Source organism: Canis lupus, chromosome 5 (genome assembly GCF_048164855.1).
Source record: "Canis lupus baileyi chromosome 5, mCanLup2.hap1, whole genome shotgun sequence".
NCBI classification, from domain to species: Eukaryota; Metazoa; Chordata; class Mammalia; order Carnivora; family Canidae; genus Canis; species Canis lupus.
The window spans coordinates 75,541,326-75,556,120 of record NC_132842.1 but is presented as its reverse complement, the minus strand read 5'-3'; the positions used below and the strand labels follow the sequence as shown (position 1 = coordinate 75,556,120).

Genomic DNA, 14,795 nt, shown 5'->3' with positions numbered 1-14,795 from the left:
CATCCTCCTTCACAAGGCAGTGCAGTGCCTGCTCCTCCAAGGGCGCCCTCGTCCGGGGCCCCATCCCCGTCCCCGCCCGCTCCCGCTGGGCCATACCTTGGATGGGGGTCTGGGCCTGGCTGCTATAGTGGCTGGTGGTGCTGATGGAGCCGCGGGGGCTGGGCGTGCTCGGCGTCACCCGCATGCGCAGCCGTTCCAGCTCCCCGAAGCGGTCGGGGAACGCCTTGGTCTGGTCCTCCAGCTTCTGCCGGTGTCCTGCAGAGCATGGGGAGCCCGTCAGCAGCCGGTTCCCGAGAGTCTCAGGGGGACAGAAATGCCTCACTCTGCTGGGAGGTTCTCCCGGAGGTCCAGCCCGAGACCTCTCCAGGGCAATCCTCAGCTTACTCCCAACCTCCTTCCTGAGTTCCCCAAAGACTTTCTGGACAGAGGATGGCCATGACGTGCTGCCTTGGGGCTGCCGTGATGGCCCGTCTCAGCCCTGCCTGCCTGAGTGGGAACACGTCCTTCTACCTGAACTTCTACAACCCACTGTGCAGAAGGGGAAACTGAGGCAGCGGGCCTGTGAAGGTGGCTCATGGGGGCTCCCGTGGTAGCGAGGGAGAGAGCCCAGGAGTGCTGCCACCCTCTGCCTCCCGGTGTCCCAGACGTTACACTCCCCACATCTACAAGAATAATAGGTGGCGCCGGAGTGGGACAAGTGGCTGCTCCAGCCCTGGGCCAGCCTGGGAACCCCCAGCACATGCTGCTTCTCTCCTGGCCTCAGACGGGGGTGGGGGGGTGGGGGGGTGGGGGTGGGGAAGATTCACCGAGACGTGCACAAGACACATGGGGCACTTCAAGGAGGGGCCAAACTCGCACCTCTGACTGGAAGCTGGGGACCGACGGCCAGTGCCCTGGCCTGGGGCGTCACACCTGGAGAAACTGTTAGCATTTCCTATTACTTCCAAGCCATGGCCCACATAGGAGGGCCCCAGCTTCATCTCCTGGTCCCCGGGGAGACGGGCAGGGGCGGGGTGGTCATGCCCCTGCCTCTGTGCAGCTAGCTGAGGCTACCCTCACAGCTTCTGGAATGACATAAACTTGCGGGGACCACTCCCCACCCCCCACTTTTTCAATTATTCATTTTACATTTCACAAGCAACACACGAATCTCTATAAAAATAAAAGCATTACCAAACTATAGGTAAGGCCAATGGTTTCTCTGACCCGCTCTAAACCCCTCCCCAGAAGCCCCCACGTGGTCAGTTGGGTGGTCTCTCTTTCCAGCCTTTTTTGGTGTCACATGCATGGAAAACAGAACCAGTTTCTCACGGAACTTCTTGAATGGTCTCAGGTTTATCATTCTCTAGCTCGCTTTTTCCAGTAGCACATCCCAGAGTACCACCTCAGTCTCCTGATCTGTAAAATGGGGGGAGGAACCCAGCACCATAGAAACAACAGAGCTCCCGCTACACCTGGGGAGCCCTCCCGGGTGGCACAGGCAGGGCTCAGCACTGGCCAGCAGCTGTCCCTCCTCCTGCCCTGGCACGGCCCCTGGAGGCCGCAGCTCAGTGCAGCTCACTCAGCCAGCCCTCTGGGACGGATGATTAGGTTGTTTTCACATTTCCTCAGCTATTCACGGGCAGTACACCCAGGAGCAACGCTGTTCACACCTCATTGTGTCTGGGGATCTCTCCAGTGCAGACACCAGCTGCGAGCCTAACACCCGAGGCTGGTGGCTGGTCCGTTCCACTCCACTGGACCCCACTCCAATCCCGATCCCGACAGAGGCAGGAGGCCAGCCAGGCAGGGCGGCCGGGTTCTCTTTTTACAAAGAGAATTACAGCTCAGAGAGGTGAACAGGCTTGCCCTCAGTCACACAGCGAGGAAGAGAAGGATGTCCTTGGAGAAGAAGCAAGGGGAGCGGCTAAGGGCCTTGCCTGAGTCCTCGGATCTGCTGACCTGCCGAGTTTTCTAGACTGGCGAGGAGAGAAGAGAGAAGTAGATGGGAGGTAAAACAGAACCCCTCGCTGTTCTTCCTGAGGCCCCGACACGTGCTGGGGGCCTAGAAAAGTGTGAAATGACTAGTGAGGGTCCCTGGGAATGAGAAACAGAGGTAGAGGCCTCAGAATGGGTTTGATTTCTGATTTTCAAACTGGGGATGCAGTGGATCCTGGCACTATAGATGCACCCAGGCTCCCTGCACACCCCTGCCTCAGATGGGCACCTGGGGGTTCTTAGAGATGAACAGGGAGTCCTGGGAGCCACAGTAGGCTCAGCAAGTCAGCAAGAAGCAGGGAACCCACTTTCTCCTCGGAGGAGGCCCCAGTCCTGGAGGCCAGGGGATACTGTCAGCCAAGATGAGACCACTCGGCTTCCAGCCAGGCCCCTGTGCTGCCTCCCAGGACCGTAGGTAAGGGGGCAAATGAAGGCTGGGGGTGACCTGAGCTGGAGCTGGGGCTACAGACTCGTAGCCAGGCAAGTCACGTCCATGAGGCACATGGGATGGGTGGGGAGTGGGGCAGAGTGGAGGGGGTGTGCTTTGCAGAAGGGCCAGTTGCCACGCAGTCCAGCTGGCCGGTGCCTGATGAGGGTGGGCCCAGTGTTGCCAGAGCCTCCAGGTTACCAGGAGAACCCCGCTTCTATGTGAACTCTTTATATGCCGGCCATTAATTCTAATACTGAAAACGAAAACAAAAACAAAAAGAAAACAAAACCCTCTAAAAACCCCAAACCAACCTGTAGGATGTGTCCTGCCTACCCGCTGCCAGTTGGCAACCTCAGAGTTCGAGATTTCATTTTCTGGTTGGTTGGGTAACCTTAGCCACTGAGGCCTGCTTAGCGGAGACCCTCAGGAGGTGGTCTCTAGGGGAGTGTCGCAGCGCAGCCGTCAAGGACCTGGGGAGAAACGCCGTCGACGCAGCTGTTGCAGCCACCGAGGGTGGTAGGGTGACGTGTGGGCCAAGGTGGACGACACATGAATTCAGGACGATCCCAACAGGGAGGAAGTCGGCGGCGTAGACGCGGGGCTGCAGCCTGACCTGACAGCAGCTGGGTGCAAAGATTCTGGGTGCCTCGGTCAACCACAAGTTTGAAGTGAGCCAATGGGGCCCACACAAAAACTGGTGCAGAACGTCAGGCCTTGTAATTATCGTCACCACGGAACGAAGTCCTGTTTCTGAGTCACACTGTGTACGAGGTGTTTATGGTTACTCCTGCAGCCCAGCGGAAGGAGGGCAGAGTTCACAGCAGCCTGGGCTCAAGGATGGGCCTGCCACTTGTGCAGCCTGGTGGCCTCACTCGAGTCACACTCCCCTCCACCCCCCTGCCCCGCCAAGCCGCAGCATCCCTGTCCTGGCCAAACAAGGTCTAGGAATACGCTCCATCTACATGGGTCGCTGCTATCTTGACTGTCACTTCTACGCAGGATTAGCATCCTCACCCCGAAGCCGAAGCCGAGGCCACAATGGCTGAGTCTGGGACACAGAGCCAGGGTGGTGTGGGGGGCGGGGGGGGGGGAGCCTGCACTGGCAGGCAGACCCCTGAGGCCAAGTCCGGGGCGTGTTCTCTCTCCTGACACTTTCCGTTTTGTTCCCACTGTACAGGTGGGACTACTGAGGCTTCTAGAGGGGACCGACGCTACGTGCTTGGTCTGGGACGGACACGAGGCGGTCAGGCCCGAGAGCACGCGCTCCACCATCTGCTGCTCTCTGCCTTCGCCAGGGCCACTCTGGAGCAGGGCACTTCTAACAGTACTTGGGGAGTCGCCTCCTTGCTGCCGCGGGACTCCGGAGCCGCTGCCAGGGAGGGGCGAGGGGAGGCTGAGGTGGCTCCGCGTGGCCCGGGCGCCAGAGAGTCTTGGAGCCACAGGGCCCGGCCGTCACATTTGGAGAACGGAACTTCCTGTGCCTGAGGATAGATGGGCCTACAGAATAGACCTCTTTCATTTGGCCACCCACCGTGGGAGCTGGGTGGGGCGCGCTGGCCTCGCTTACTCGGTCACCTGGGGCCCGGCCCTGTCACGTTGTGCCTCAGTTTCCCCGCTGCGCCGCTTGCTCCCTGAGGCCCCTCTAGCTTTGAAAGTCTCTGGCATAAGATTACAAAGCTCAGCCTCTGGCCGTAGGAGGGCCTCCAGAAGGAAAGAAGGCAGGGCTGCTCACGCAGGGTTCACCCCCTACCACCCGCCTCCTCTTGCTGCTGCTGTTCTCGGCCTTTCTCAAGCACTCTCCGCCTCTCACACTTCAGAGTCCCAGCTAAGCTCCAGCGCAGCCCCTACCAGGAGGCTTCCCGGTCCTTTCGGGCTCAGCCCAGAGCCACTCCCCTTCAGGCGGACCCCCTGTCTCTGTGCCCAGCCCACCCGGCAGCACCCTGCAGGCTCAGAGCAGTAGGAGCACGAGCCGAGCACAGAATAAGAGCTGCAGCCAAAGCTTAGCTCGCTGAAAGCTTCCTCCGCTCCAGCGTCTATGTCGTCACTGACATGCCCGCCTGGCTTCACCCCGCATCGTCCCCACCGTCCCTATTTTACAGGTGAAGAAACAGAGGCTGGCTATGACATGCTCAAGGTCAGACAGCTTGAGGCCACCTTCTCTTCCTGGAGGCCTTCCTGCAAGAAAGGGGCATGGGTTTTGATCATCAGGGGGCCTCAGACCAGGGTGTTAGGGCCCGGCCCAGGCTCAGGGCCCAGACTGGCTCTCTGTGGGCCCAGGAGGGTGGGCCTGGGGAGGAGAGGGTCTCGGTGGACCCACCAGAAGCTCTGCCCTGCTCCGAAGCTAGAGCCTCACTTTGCTCTAACCTACAAGTCCCTCTCCCCCTCTGGGCCTCAGCTGCTACTCCTGTAATGTGGTTTTTACACGGTCTAGCCCCCCGAGGTGAAGATGAGCTGCAGGACAGACCCCCCAAGGGTTTAAAGGTAAGGCACTTTGCTGGGAGGATGGGGGCCACCTGGGTAAGGCCCCACCTTGGCCTGCCACACCTGGCCCAGGCGACCTGTCAGCCTCCAGTAGCTGGGCTCAGGTCACTGACAGCCCCTGCAACACTGTCTCCCTTAGAGCTGCGACCCCCATTTGTGGGAGGGCAGGTCCCAGTGGCTCAGGCCTGTAGGAGACAGCTCTCCCTGACTGGTGATGGGGGGCAGTCCCTTTCTCCCCTGGGGCTTCAGCTGTCTCATCTGTAAAATGGAGATCACAATCTAACTCCCAAGGGCGGGAAGAGGCTGCAGGAATGAAACCAGCAGTCTGGCCTGGAGCCTCAGGGAAGGCGTCCTGGGCTCCGCAGTTCTTCCTTAATGTGTCTACAAAGTGGGGGTGCCCAGCCTCGCAGACGTAGGAGAAGGGTCAGAAGGGGGGTAATGAACACTGGGGCCCAGCCAGACCCCTGATTCACCCAGGGTCACGCAGTGCTGGTGGCAGAGGACAGGGCTGGGTTCTGGGCTGGGGGCTCCCTTATCGGCAGTCCCAGGGCATCCTTCATCACCACCAGCTGGGCCAGCATGGGGCCCCCTCACCTACCAGGTACCTGGTACTTCTGGGGAAACCGTCGGAGCCATCGCCCTGCCTTCATGCTGGCCCAGCGCAGGCTCCCGTGATGAGAGTGCGACCACTTCTGTGGGCATCGACGATGGGCCACGCACTGTGCTAGGTGGGCCACGCATGTCACCTACAAGGGCCACAGCCCTCTGTGAGGCTGCTACCATTGTCCCCATTTTACAGACGGCAAAGTGGAGGCACGGCGTCAAGGTCACACCTGGAAATGGTCAGCACCTTGCATGAAGCGTGACAGCTAAGGTCTTGGCCTCCTGAGACCTCCGAGAGGGGAGTGCTGTGTTGACGGGCGGTGAGGCTCCACTGGCCAGAGGCCAGCTCATCATTCTGCCTCAGCTGGTGGGAGACAGGAGGCCACGGCGGCCGGGGGCCAGGGGCCAGGGAGAAGCCGAGCTGGGCAGGGCTCAGGAACAGCATCGGCTGCCGGGAACAATGTGGGCCCCAGTGATGGGGCCTTCACCCATCTGAAGCCACTCGGCTGCCTCCTTGGCTGCCTGGCCCAGCCCTGGTGCGGTCACAACCCAGACACAGCCGCCACTGTCCGCCCAGCCGCGGGGTGGGGCACCCGGGCCCAAGGCCCGCTCTGTGGCCTGTCAGGAGATTTACACCCGACTCTTAACAACCGCGCGCGGAATCGCAGGCGGGTGCTGGGCCCCGGGTGGTCTGCCTTGAATCGGCCCCCTGTGAGCAGATGAAAGCTGGTCGGTGGCTGGGCAGGGAAATGGGCTGGCGGGGGGCCAGCGGGCAGGGAGGCAAGCTGCTCCCTCCCAGGGCTGCAAGTGGGGCTTCCAGCGGCCTGGGGTTGATTAGGGGAAGCCGGGAGGTCTGAGGTTAACCCCTTCCCTCCTGCTGGGTGCACTCCCCTGGGGATCTAGGGGATCCTGGGAGCCAGGGGCCAGGAGCAGTTGCCTCTCCTCAACCCAGGCACCCCTCTGCCTTCCCGTACCTGGAGCTGAGAGCAAAATTGTGGCACCTTGAGGACTCTTGAAGGTCCAGAGACAGGTTTAGGGTCACTTCTCCCGCCCATGCTGTCTGGGGGCCCCCAGCAGCCACAGTGGCTCTGTGCTTACTTCCTTCAGACCTCTCTGGCCAAATGTCACCTCTTCAACTGGCCCCCCTGGATCCACTCCCTGCTCACGTCCTATCCCTGTACTCCCTACCCCTTCACCCAGCTCTGTTTTTCTTCATTAAGACTTCTCGCTACCGGGGCACTTGGGTGGCTCAGGGATTGAGCGTCTGGCTTTGGCTCAGGTCGTGATCCAGGGTTCTAGAATCGAGTCCCGCATTGGGCTCCCTGCAGGGAGCCTGCTTCTCGCTCTGCCTGTGTCTCTGCCCCTCTGTGTCTCTCATGAATAAATAAAATCTTAAAAAAAAAAAAAGAATTCTCACTACCTGAAATTAAATCAGCTAATCATTTGTTTACTTCATTTACTCAACAAACATTTACTGAGCGCCTCCTAAGTGCTCACATCTGCATTTCGGGCTCTAGGCCAGTGCCTAGCAAAGCAGAGGAGAGAACCTCTGCCCCATGGAGCACAGACACTGGTGAGGAGAGATGATAAATAAATGAAATAAATGTATGAACTCTATGGCATCTTGGAAAGTAACCAGGGCTCCAAGCAAAATCCAGGCTGGTAAGTATGGGTGGCGGTGGGTGAATGTGTGATCTGAAGCAGCATGTCAGGGGAGGCGGCTCACTGAGAAGTTAGGGTAAAGACTTCATTCAGGGTGGAAAAGAGTCAGCCGTGATTCTAGGGGTGTCTGGGGAGGAGTGTTCCAGAGAGAGAGAATAGCAGTGCAAAGGCCCCGCGGCTGGGATGTGGCCGCCCAGTTCGAGGACCAGCCAGGAGGCCGGTGTGGCCAGAGTGGGGTGAGTGAGGAGGAAGATGTCAGAGAAGAAGGCAGGGGTAAGGAGCACAGATCAGGGAGGGCAGTGTGGGCCACGGTGACAAGAGAACTATTTACCATCTTTCCCCACTGCTAGCGTGTAAGACCTGAAAGGGATGGAGCCTGTCTATTGGATTCACTGTGGCATCCTCAGCTTCTAGAACAGTGCCAGACACCTGAAAGGTGCCCAGGAAAATATTTGTGTGCATTTTTGGGAAGAAAGGGCCCACAGGCAAGATGCCAGAACCGCCCCCTCTGCCTCAGGCAGGATTAAGAACTTGGGTCCTACGCTTTCAGGTATCAGCACCTGCTAAGCTTGGAAGATGGGGTGAGCGGTTCTTAAACCACGGTCCATGCCAGAATTGCCAGGCACTGGACTGCCTCCTGCCTGAATCCTGGATTCTGCTCAGCCACCTGCTTTTTTAACCAGCCCCCGGTGACTATGAGGGACACCAGCATTGAGAACCTCAGAAACCAAGGCCACACAGGCAGGAAGCCACCAAGCCAGCCTTCAAACCCAGCCAGCCACCTGGCTGCAGATCGGGCATGCTCTGCAGGGCACCAGAGGGGAACGACCCAGCCACAGAACCCACAGCTGGGCCTCAGGGATCTGCAGACTCCCACTCCTTGGCTCCCAGGACCAGCCCCTACTCCCACCCCACCCAACCCCACAGAAGGCTCAGCCCTCACATGGGGCTGGGAGTCACAAAGCAGGAGAAAAGCCCAGAAAGGAAATCCTGTGATAATCCATGAGGGTTTGGGTACTTCCTGTGGGCTGGGCAGCTGCAAGCTCCTTTAATGCTCAGACAACTCCCCAGAGCAGAGGCTAATTATTAGCTAATATCATCCCCATTTTACAGATGAGCACAGTGAGAGAGGAAAGGCCCTTCTAAGTGGCCCCCACTTCCCTGAGTCCCAGACCAGAGCCCATGGGGTGCACTGAAGCTTGCCCTCGGGCAAGTGGCTCTGCCTCCTGGCCTGTCTCCTCCTGGGCTGTCTGAGGACCCGTTAACGGGGACTCTGCACCAGGTATGTAGGAGACACCTGGTGACCAACAGCACTGAGCTGGTTCCCTTCCCTCTTCTAGGAGGGGAAACAGAGGCCAAGAAAGGAAGACGATTTGACCAAGCTCACAGACTGAAGGCCAGGTTGAGGTCAGAAGCCCGGATGCTGGTCAGACCTGACCTGAGGGCTGGGTGGGCAGGGGCAGGAACAAGCAGGTCCTCGGGATGGGAGGCTGGAGAACTGCCCCCTCCCACAGCTGCTCTTCTCTATAAATAAGCTGCTGTTAAGATTATGTTTGAACAAGTCGCTTTAAAGCCACAGGTCTGGCCCATGCCAAGGCCCAGAGAGGGGTGCCGTCTGCCTCAGGTCCCAGGGCTAGCCCGGCCTCTGACTCCAGCCTATTTCCTGGCCTCCAGCTCCTTCTCCTTCCTCTTGCTGCTTTGTCTCCCTCTGGCCTCTGTTGCCTTGTCCTGTGCCACCCCTTCCTCTGTCAGCTTCCCCCCCAGAAGGGTGTCTCAGGTCCGTGGGACCCTGGGAGAGAAGAGCAGCCAAGGGATTCTAACTGGGGGCGCCCAAAGCCAGGGCTGAGCCTCTACTCTCACCCAAGGGACTCCAGGGGGAAGGTGGGCAGCTCTGGGAGGAGCAGGGCTGGACAGAAAGGGCCCTGAGGGATTCCAGGCATTGCTGGGCCCTCGGAACGTTCCTAGCAAGCTGCAGGACCCCCTGCTCGCATGCCTCCATGGACTGGGTGCTCTGTGGAGTGGTTCCTAAGTGCTGTCTCATCACACTGAGCCTGACTGTAGCTTCTGTCCATCTCCATCCTGCCCCCGGAGAACAGAGTGGCACATCACCTCCTTTATACCTCTATGGCCATGGCGTGGGTTTGTCAGCAGACGCATGGGTCACCCGAGAGGGTCACCAAGAAAGGGTCACCATTCCCTAATGGTGGTGGTGGCGGTGGGAATGCATGGCAGTGGCCAGGTACTGGGGATAACAGAACACCACGGATCCAGTGACTCAGCAGGACCCTCCCTCTGCCACAGCCAGATGCTATCCACATGCTGTCACTGATCTCTAGGCCTGCAGTGTGGGTGGTATCACCACACTTCCGGGAGGAGGGGCTGAGGCCCGGAGAGGCTAGCAACTTGCCCAAGGTCCCTCTACCAGGCAGGCTGGCTCAGAATCTGTTCTCTGCACCATGGGGGCCTATGGTTCACAAGGGCTTCCCAACCATCACCACCTTGAGACTCTTGGGATCACTGACCCAGTTCACAGATGACAAACGGAGGCTAAAAAGAAGATACAACCTATCCAGGGCTGTGAAGCCCAAAGCCAGGGGCATGGACCCATCCAAGTCCAATCCCAACAGGAATCTGGGCAGAGCAGATGCCCACCTGTGGGCCTGATGGCCATGCGTGGGAGCTCAGGGGGGCTGGAGAGCCTGCAGGGAGGACTTCCCATGTGGCCAGACACTGGAGTGGGCCCAGGAACTGGACAGATGGGGAGCCAGGCCGGCCTGATTCCCAAGAAGGAAGGGGCCAGCCCAGAACCTGGTCTGGGTGGCCCTCACTAACGACACCCTGGCATAGCCAAGCCTTGTTCTGAGCCTCCCAGGCTCAAGTCTCCATTCTGTCTTCCTGCCCCAAGTCCACCCAGCTTGGAATAGAAATTGAAGACTGTCTCTGGATGGCAAGGCAGCTCCCAGCAGACCGTGGGAGGCCCTGGCAGGTTCTCAACATCCCCTGGCCTGGATTCTCTTCTCACTGGCACTGGGGTGACCCTTTGGCTCCGCTGTCACAAGGATCCCATGAGATAATAAACACAAGAGGGTTTCTAAACGCAAAGGGCCACTATCACAAAGAGAAAGACAGGGCAGCTCTCCGTACCCCACACCGAGCATGCTGCAAGTAGGGGTGGGGGGCTCCAGGCAAGCACTCTGGGCAGGGTCCAGAAAGCAGCCAGTCCAGAGCTGGCCAGCTGGTTCTCAGTTCCATTTATTCATGAAAGCACAGTCATTCATTCATTTGGTGAACACAGACCTCTGGCCCACCCTGTGGCAGCTGCCCCTCCCACCCCCCTAATCTAAATCTGCAAACTCTGGGTCCTTTGGCAGATAGAAGCAATTAAACACAAATTCTCTCTGATCTGCACACATCAGGACTCCCTGCACATAGTAGGTGCTCAATAAACATTTGCAGAATCCAATCTGCATTCTTGAGTATGGGTTTTGGGGTCAGATGGCCTGGGCTCTGTGTGACTTAAGTCATATACTGAGATCCAAGGAAAGTTTCCAAGGAGGGGATCTGGCCTCGTAGCCAGACCAGCTCCTGTTTTTGATGGCTCCCTCCCTCAGCCACTGGCAGAGGAAGCTGGGGTGGAGCAGAGCAAACCTGGCTCCACCCCGCCCCCCTCACAAATACCCTATCTGAAGCTTTTTCCATCCTATTCCTTTCCTTAACAAATGCAAATTGCAAATCCATACTCCTTTAGCTGCGCCCCGCCCCTTCGTGGGCAGTCATCCCACAGGGAAGGAGGTCAGGCCAGGGCTAAGCACCCAGGGTTTAGGGTTTGCGGGCAGGCACACAGTGTGTTGGGAGGTAGAGCCCAGGACTGGGATCCTCCACAGGGGCACTCCAGGGACCCAGTGCCATCTATCTGACCCTGGCTGCTGCCCCTCCCGCCCCCCGCTGGACTCTTCTCCCCCACACCCAGGGGATCAGGGACTCTGGCACTTACGTCTGGGTTCCCGGGGTCCATCCACAGTCACCTTGATGGCTCGGTGGTAGGTGGCCACTTGGGTGGGGTTGGTGAACACGGTGATGGTCAGTGTAAAACTCTTCCCTGGGGGGAGTGGAGAATAAAGGCAGAAGGTTGGCACCTGGAGCTATTAACGTAATTAGCTTCATCCCGGTTCTCCCTTCCCGAAGGCACAGATCTCTCTCCTTTGAACCTGGGCAGACAAAGGGGCTCTGGGTGAAGTTCTAATTGCTGGCCTTGACATTCAAGGCCTCAGGAGATCTTGCACCAATTTTATCATCTAACCCCACCCCATGCTCTGGGCACCCCTCCTATTTTCCTCCTGCTCCCTGCAACCTTTGTGCCAGAGACCCTCATGATTTTGGGGTGTGGAGCATCTCAAGTAGATCTTTAAAATATGTATAAAAATACATATTTTGGGGCCACCTGGGTGGCTCAGTGGGTGAAGCATCTGCCTTTGGCTCTGGTCATGAGCCCGGGGTCCTGGGATTGAGCCCTGCATTGGGCTCCCTGTTCAGCAGGGAGCCTGCTTCTCCCTCGCCCTCTGCCCCTCCCCCCAACTTGTGCTCTCTCTGTCTCAAATAAATAAATAAAATCTTTCCAAAAATACGTTATTTTTTTCCTGAAAGTAATTATGATCTTTCTAGAAAATTTGGGGAACACAGAAAAATCACCCGCAGTCCCACTAGCCAGAGAAAGTTCGTGTGTTGCCTTCCCTAATCCCTTTTGTGTGGGTATGTGTGTTTACAGAGTGGCAAGGATACCAGAATATGCATCTTCAGATTTTGTTTTTCTTCATTTAACCTCACATCATAACCACTTTCTGATGTCATTAAAAATCCTTCATAAACTTCATTTTTAAAGGCTGCAGAATGCTTCAACGCACAGAAGCCTCGTCTTTTCCTTCTCTGCCCCCTTACTCTGGGGGGCTGCCCCCCTGCGGCCTCCTCACTGCTGAGCGGAGGGGGCGCTGAGAGAGGGCTGACTGGGGAGCTGCCGACATTTCATTTGTAGACGCAACTGTTATTTCCAGAACTCTGTTCTATTTTTAGATAGACATTTGGCTCCAAAGTCTCCATTCAAAATTCCTAAGAGAGGAAAAACTTTTAAAATAATAATTTTTTTTTACCATTTAAAATAAAACGAAAATGACCTTTTGTTTATAAAAAATCTTTGTCTCCGTCTCTGCTTATTTCCTTAGAATGGGTTCCAAGAAGCGGTGAGTGATTTCATCGCATCAGAGGGTTGGGATGTATTCAGGGACATTGATCTCGAGTGAGAGGATGCTCCAGAGAGTCACCGTGACCGCTGCGAGGCTCCCCCACCCGGCGCAGGGCTGCCTATCGAGGTGGGAGACTGGAACTTTTCATAGGCTTATTGTCTGTCCTAACCCAACACAAATGATTGCTTCGTGGTCCTTATTAGCATCCTCTTGCCTTTTAGAAATCACCCAGTGATAACCTGCTAGCACTTTCCCTAACCTCTTTGTGGCGACCAGTTTCTCAGTTCAGTGGCCTTTACGTTTTGCCTTCTGACACCGAGCTGCTTTGCATTTTCAGTTCTTCCTCTTGTTGGGTGATCTCTCCTAGTGTTTTATGTTTAGGCACGTTTCCCCATGTGACAAGCAGGTAAAGCTGACCTTTGGTGAACAGGGTCCTCTCTACCTCCTACCTTCAATTCTTTGATTCTTCTGGGGGTTTAACTGGTGGGTGCGGTGAAAGGTAGAGTTTTTCCTCAAAGGGCAACCCAATTTTCCCATCACCTTCACTGAAGTAGGCGTCCTCCCTCTCCTGCCCTCCTCTCTGTTCGCATCAAAGCCCCCAGGCTGTGAGACTGAGGAGGCTGTGGGAGGAGCTTCGCTGATCCCCTAAGCTTGGCCTCCTCCTTCTCTGCCTCTGAGCATCCCTATTTGTGGGACCCAGTTAGGATCCAGGGGCTCCCTAAGGGAAGGGCCCATGGCCTGGTGCACCTGTGTCTGCCAGGGCTGGCCCAGGGTGGGCAATTGAGAGAGACCACCTGTGTGGACCACTGTGCTGCCCTGTGCTCCCGGCATCTCTCCAAGGCGGCCGGGTGGTCTTGACATCCCCCTTTCACAAGTAGGAGATGAAAACTCAGAGCTGGGGGCGGTAGCTTGAGGTCCTCTTTGCACGGCCGGGTCCACTGTGATCAAATGAAAACTTGAGCCTCAGAAACAGGAGAGTCCAGAATCAAAGTAAACCAGCTCAGGCTCCCAGGGCCACACCAAGGAACCCTAGGGCGTCTGAGACACCAGGGGGTGGTTTTAAATTGAGGTGTGACTCAAACTGGGGCAGACTGGGGTCTCTCTGGAAGGATTTTCCTGAGCCAGCCCACTGGTGGCCGGGATGGAAATGCACACAGCACCTGTCCTTGGAGTCCTGGGTCAGAGGAAATCGAACCCCTTACCCAGACCGCAGGGGCACTTTCCACGGTTTCTGGAAACCGAAAGTGTAGAAGGTCTAGGGAAATGCCAGGCAGATGGCCTCAGGCTCCCTGCCCACCTACCCCCCTTCCTGGGATCCGCTTTCCCATCCCTCTCTGGTCATTTTTGTCCTGGATTCCTCCTTCCCCTGTCAGCTGGGCACTTTCCCAAGGGGTGTGTGTGGGGGCTGTCCCTGGGCCTCTGCCGCTTCCATCACCTCCTTGACACTGCAGGGTGCCGGGCCAGATGGGTCTCAATTACTGAAGTGCTCCTGTGTCTCCCTCATTTCCCTCAGGTCTCCACTGAAAAGTCACCACCTCACTGAGGCCCCCTCTGGTCCCTTTATCTAAAACTGGGTGATGGGCACTAAGGAGGGCACTTGATCGGATGAGCCCCGGGTGTTATACTATATTTGGGAAATTGAACTTAAATACAAAATAATAAATAAAAAATAAAGCAGGCATTTTAAACTTGGCATCTGGCGGGACTCCTTTTTAGGATTAAGTGGGCCCATGAACAAGGACAGGAAAAAAAAGAGGACTGTATTGTGTCTAACCTCTAGCTGCAATTTAGCATCTCCCTCAAGTATGACCATGGGCAACAAACCACAGAGGTATTACAGAAGTCCCTGTGACCTTGTCACCAATAGACGTCACAGATATTTACATATCATATTACAGACGTTGCAAACCTCTCTAAATATCTTCTATGCTCGTCACAACTTCAAAATCATGGTCGTCATCAGACCCATTGCCACATCTTATTATTTAATATCCTAATAGAGCAGCACATTTATCCCAATTTTTTAGACATTTTGCTAACTATGTTTTATTATAATTGGTTTCCATTATAATCCTTTGTATTTTATTCTTTAAAACACATTATTCTCAAACTGTCAAGTGGCCCATGGGGTAAAAAAAGGTTAAGAAACTCAATTTGAAGCGTCAGACCCTCCTGCTCCCACCCTACATGCTCAAACTTCCCCATGATGCTTACTACTTTTGGCAATTCATCTATTTATTTTCTCTTGTCTCCTTCTACTAGGTGGTAACCTCCCTGGGCACCAGAACTTTTGACTTGTTCACTGCTATGTCCCCAGCCCCCAGAACAGCATCCAGCACACGGCAGGTGCTCAAGAAATGTTTGTTAAGTGTATTAAGGGAGAGATGACTGTTTCCATTTTACAG

The 14,795-nt window shown here is 56.4% G+C and overlaps 1 protein-coding gene across 1 annotated transcript in view; it reads right to left on the bottom strand.

The window, feature by feature from the left end:
* RUNX3 (RUNX family transcription factor 3) overlaps positions 1–14,795 on the bottom strand; it is a 60,429-nt gene that overhangs the window by 7,591 nt on the left and 38,043 nt on the right. The window contains exons 5-6 of the mRNA XM_072827763.1: positions 11,148–11,252; positions 97–255 (exon numbers count right to left, since the gene is read on the bottom strand). Of these exons, the coding sequence (XP_072683864.1) occupies positions 97–255; positions 11,148–11,252 (264 nt within the window). The remainder of the gene's footprint in view (positions 1–96; positions 256–11,147; positions 11,253–14,795) is intronic.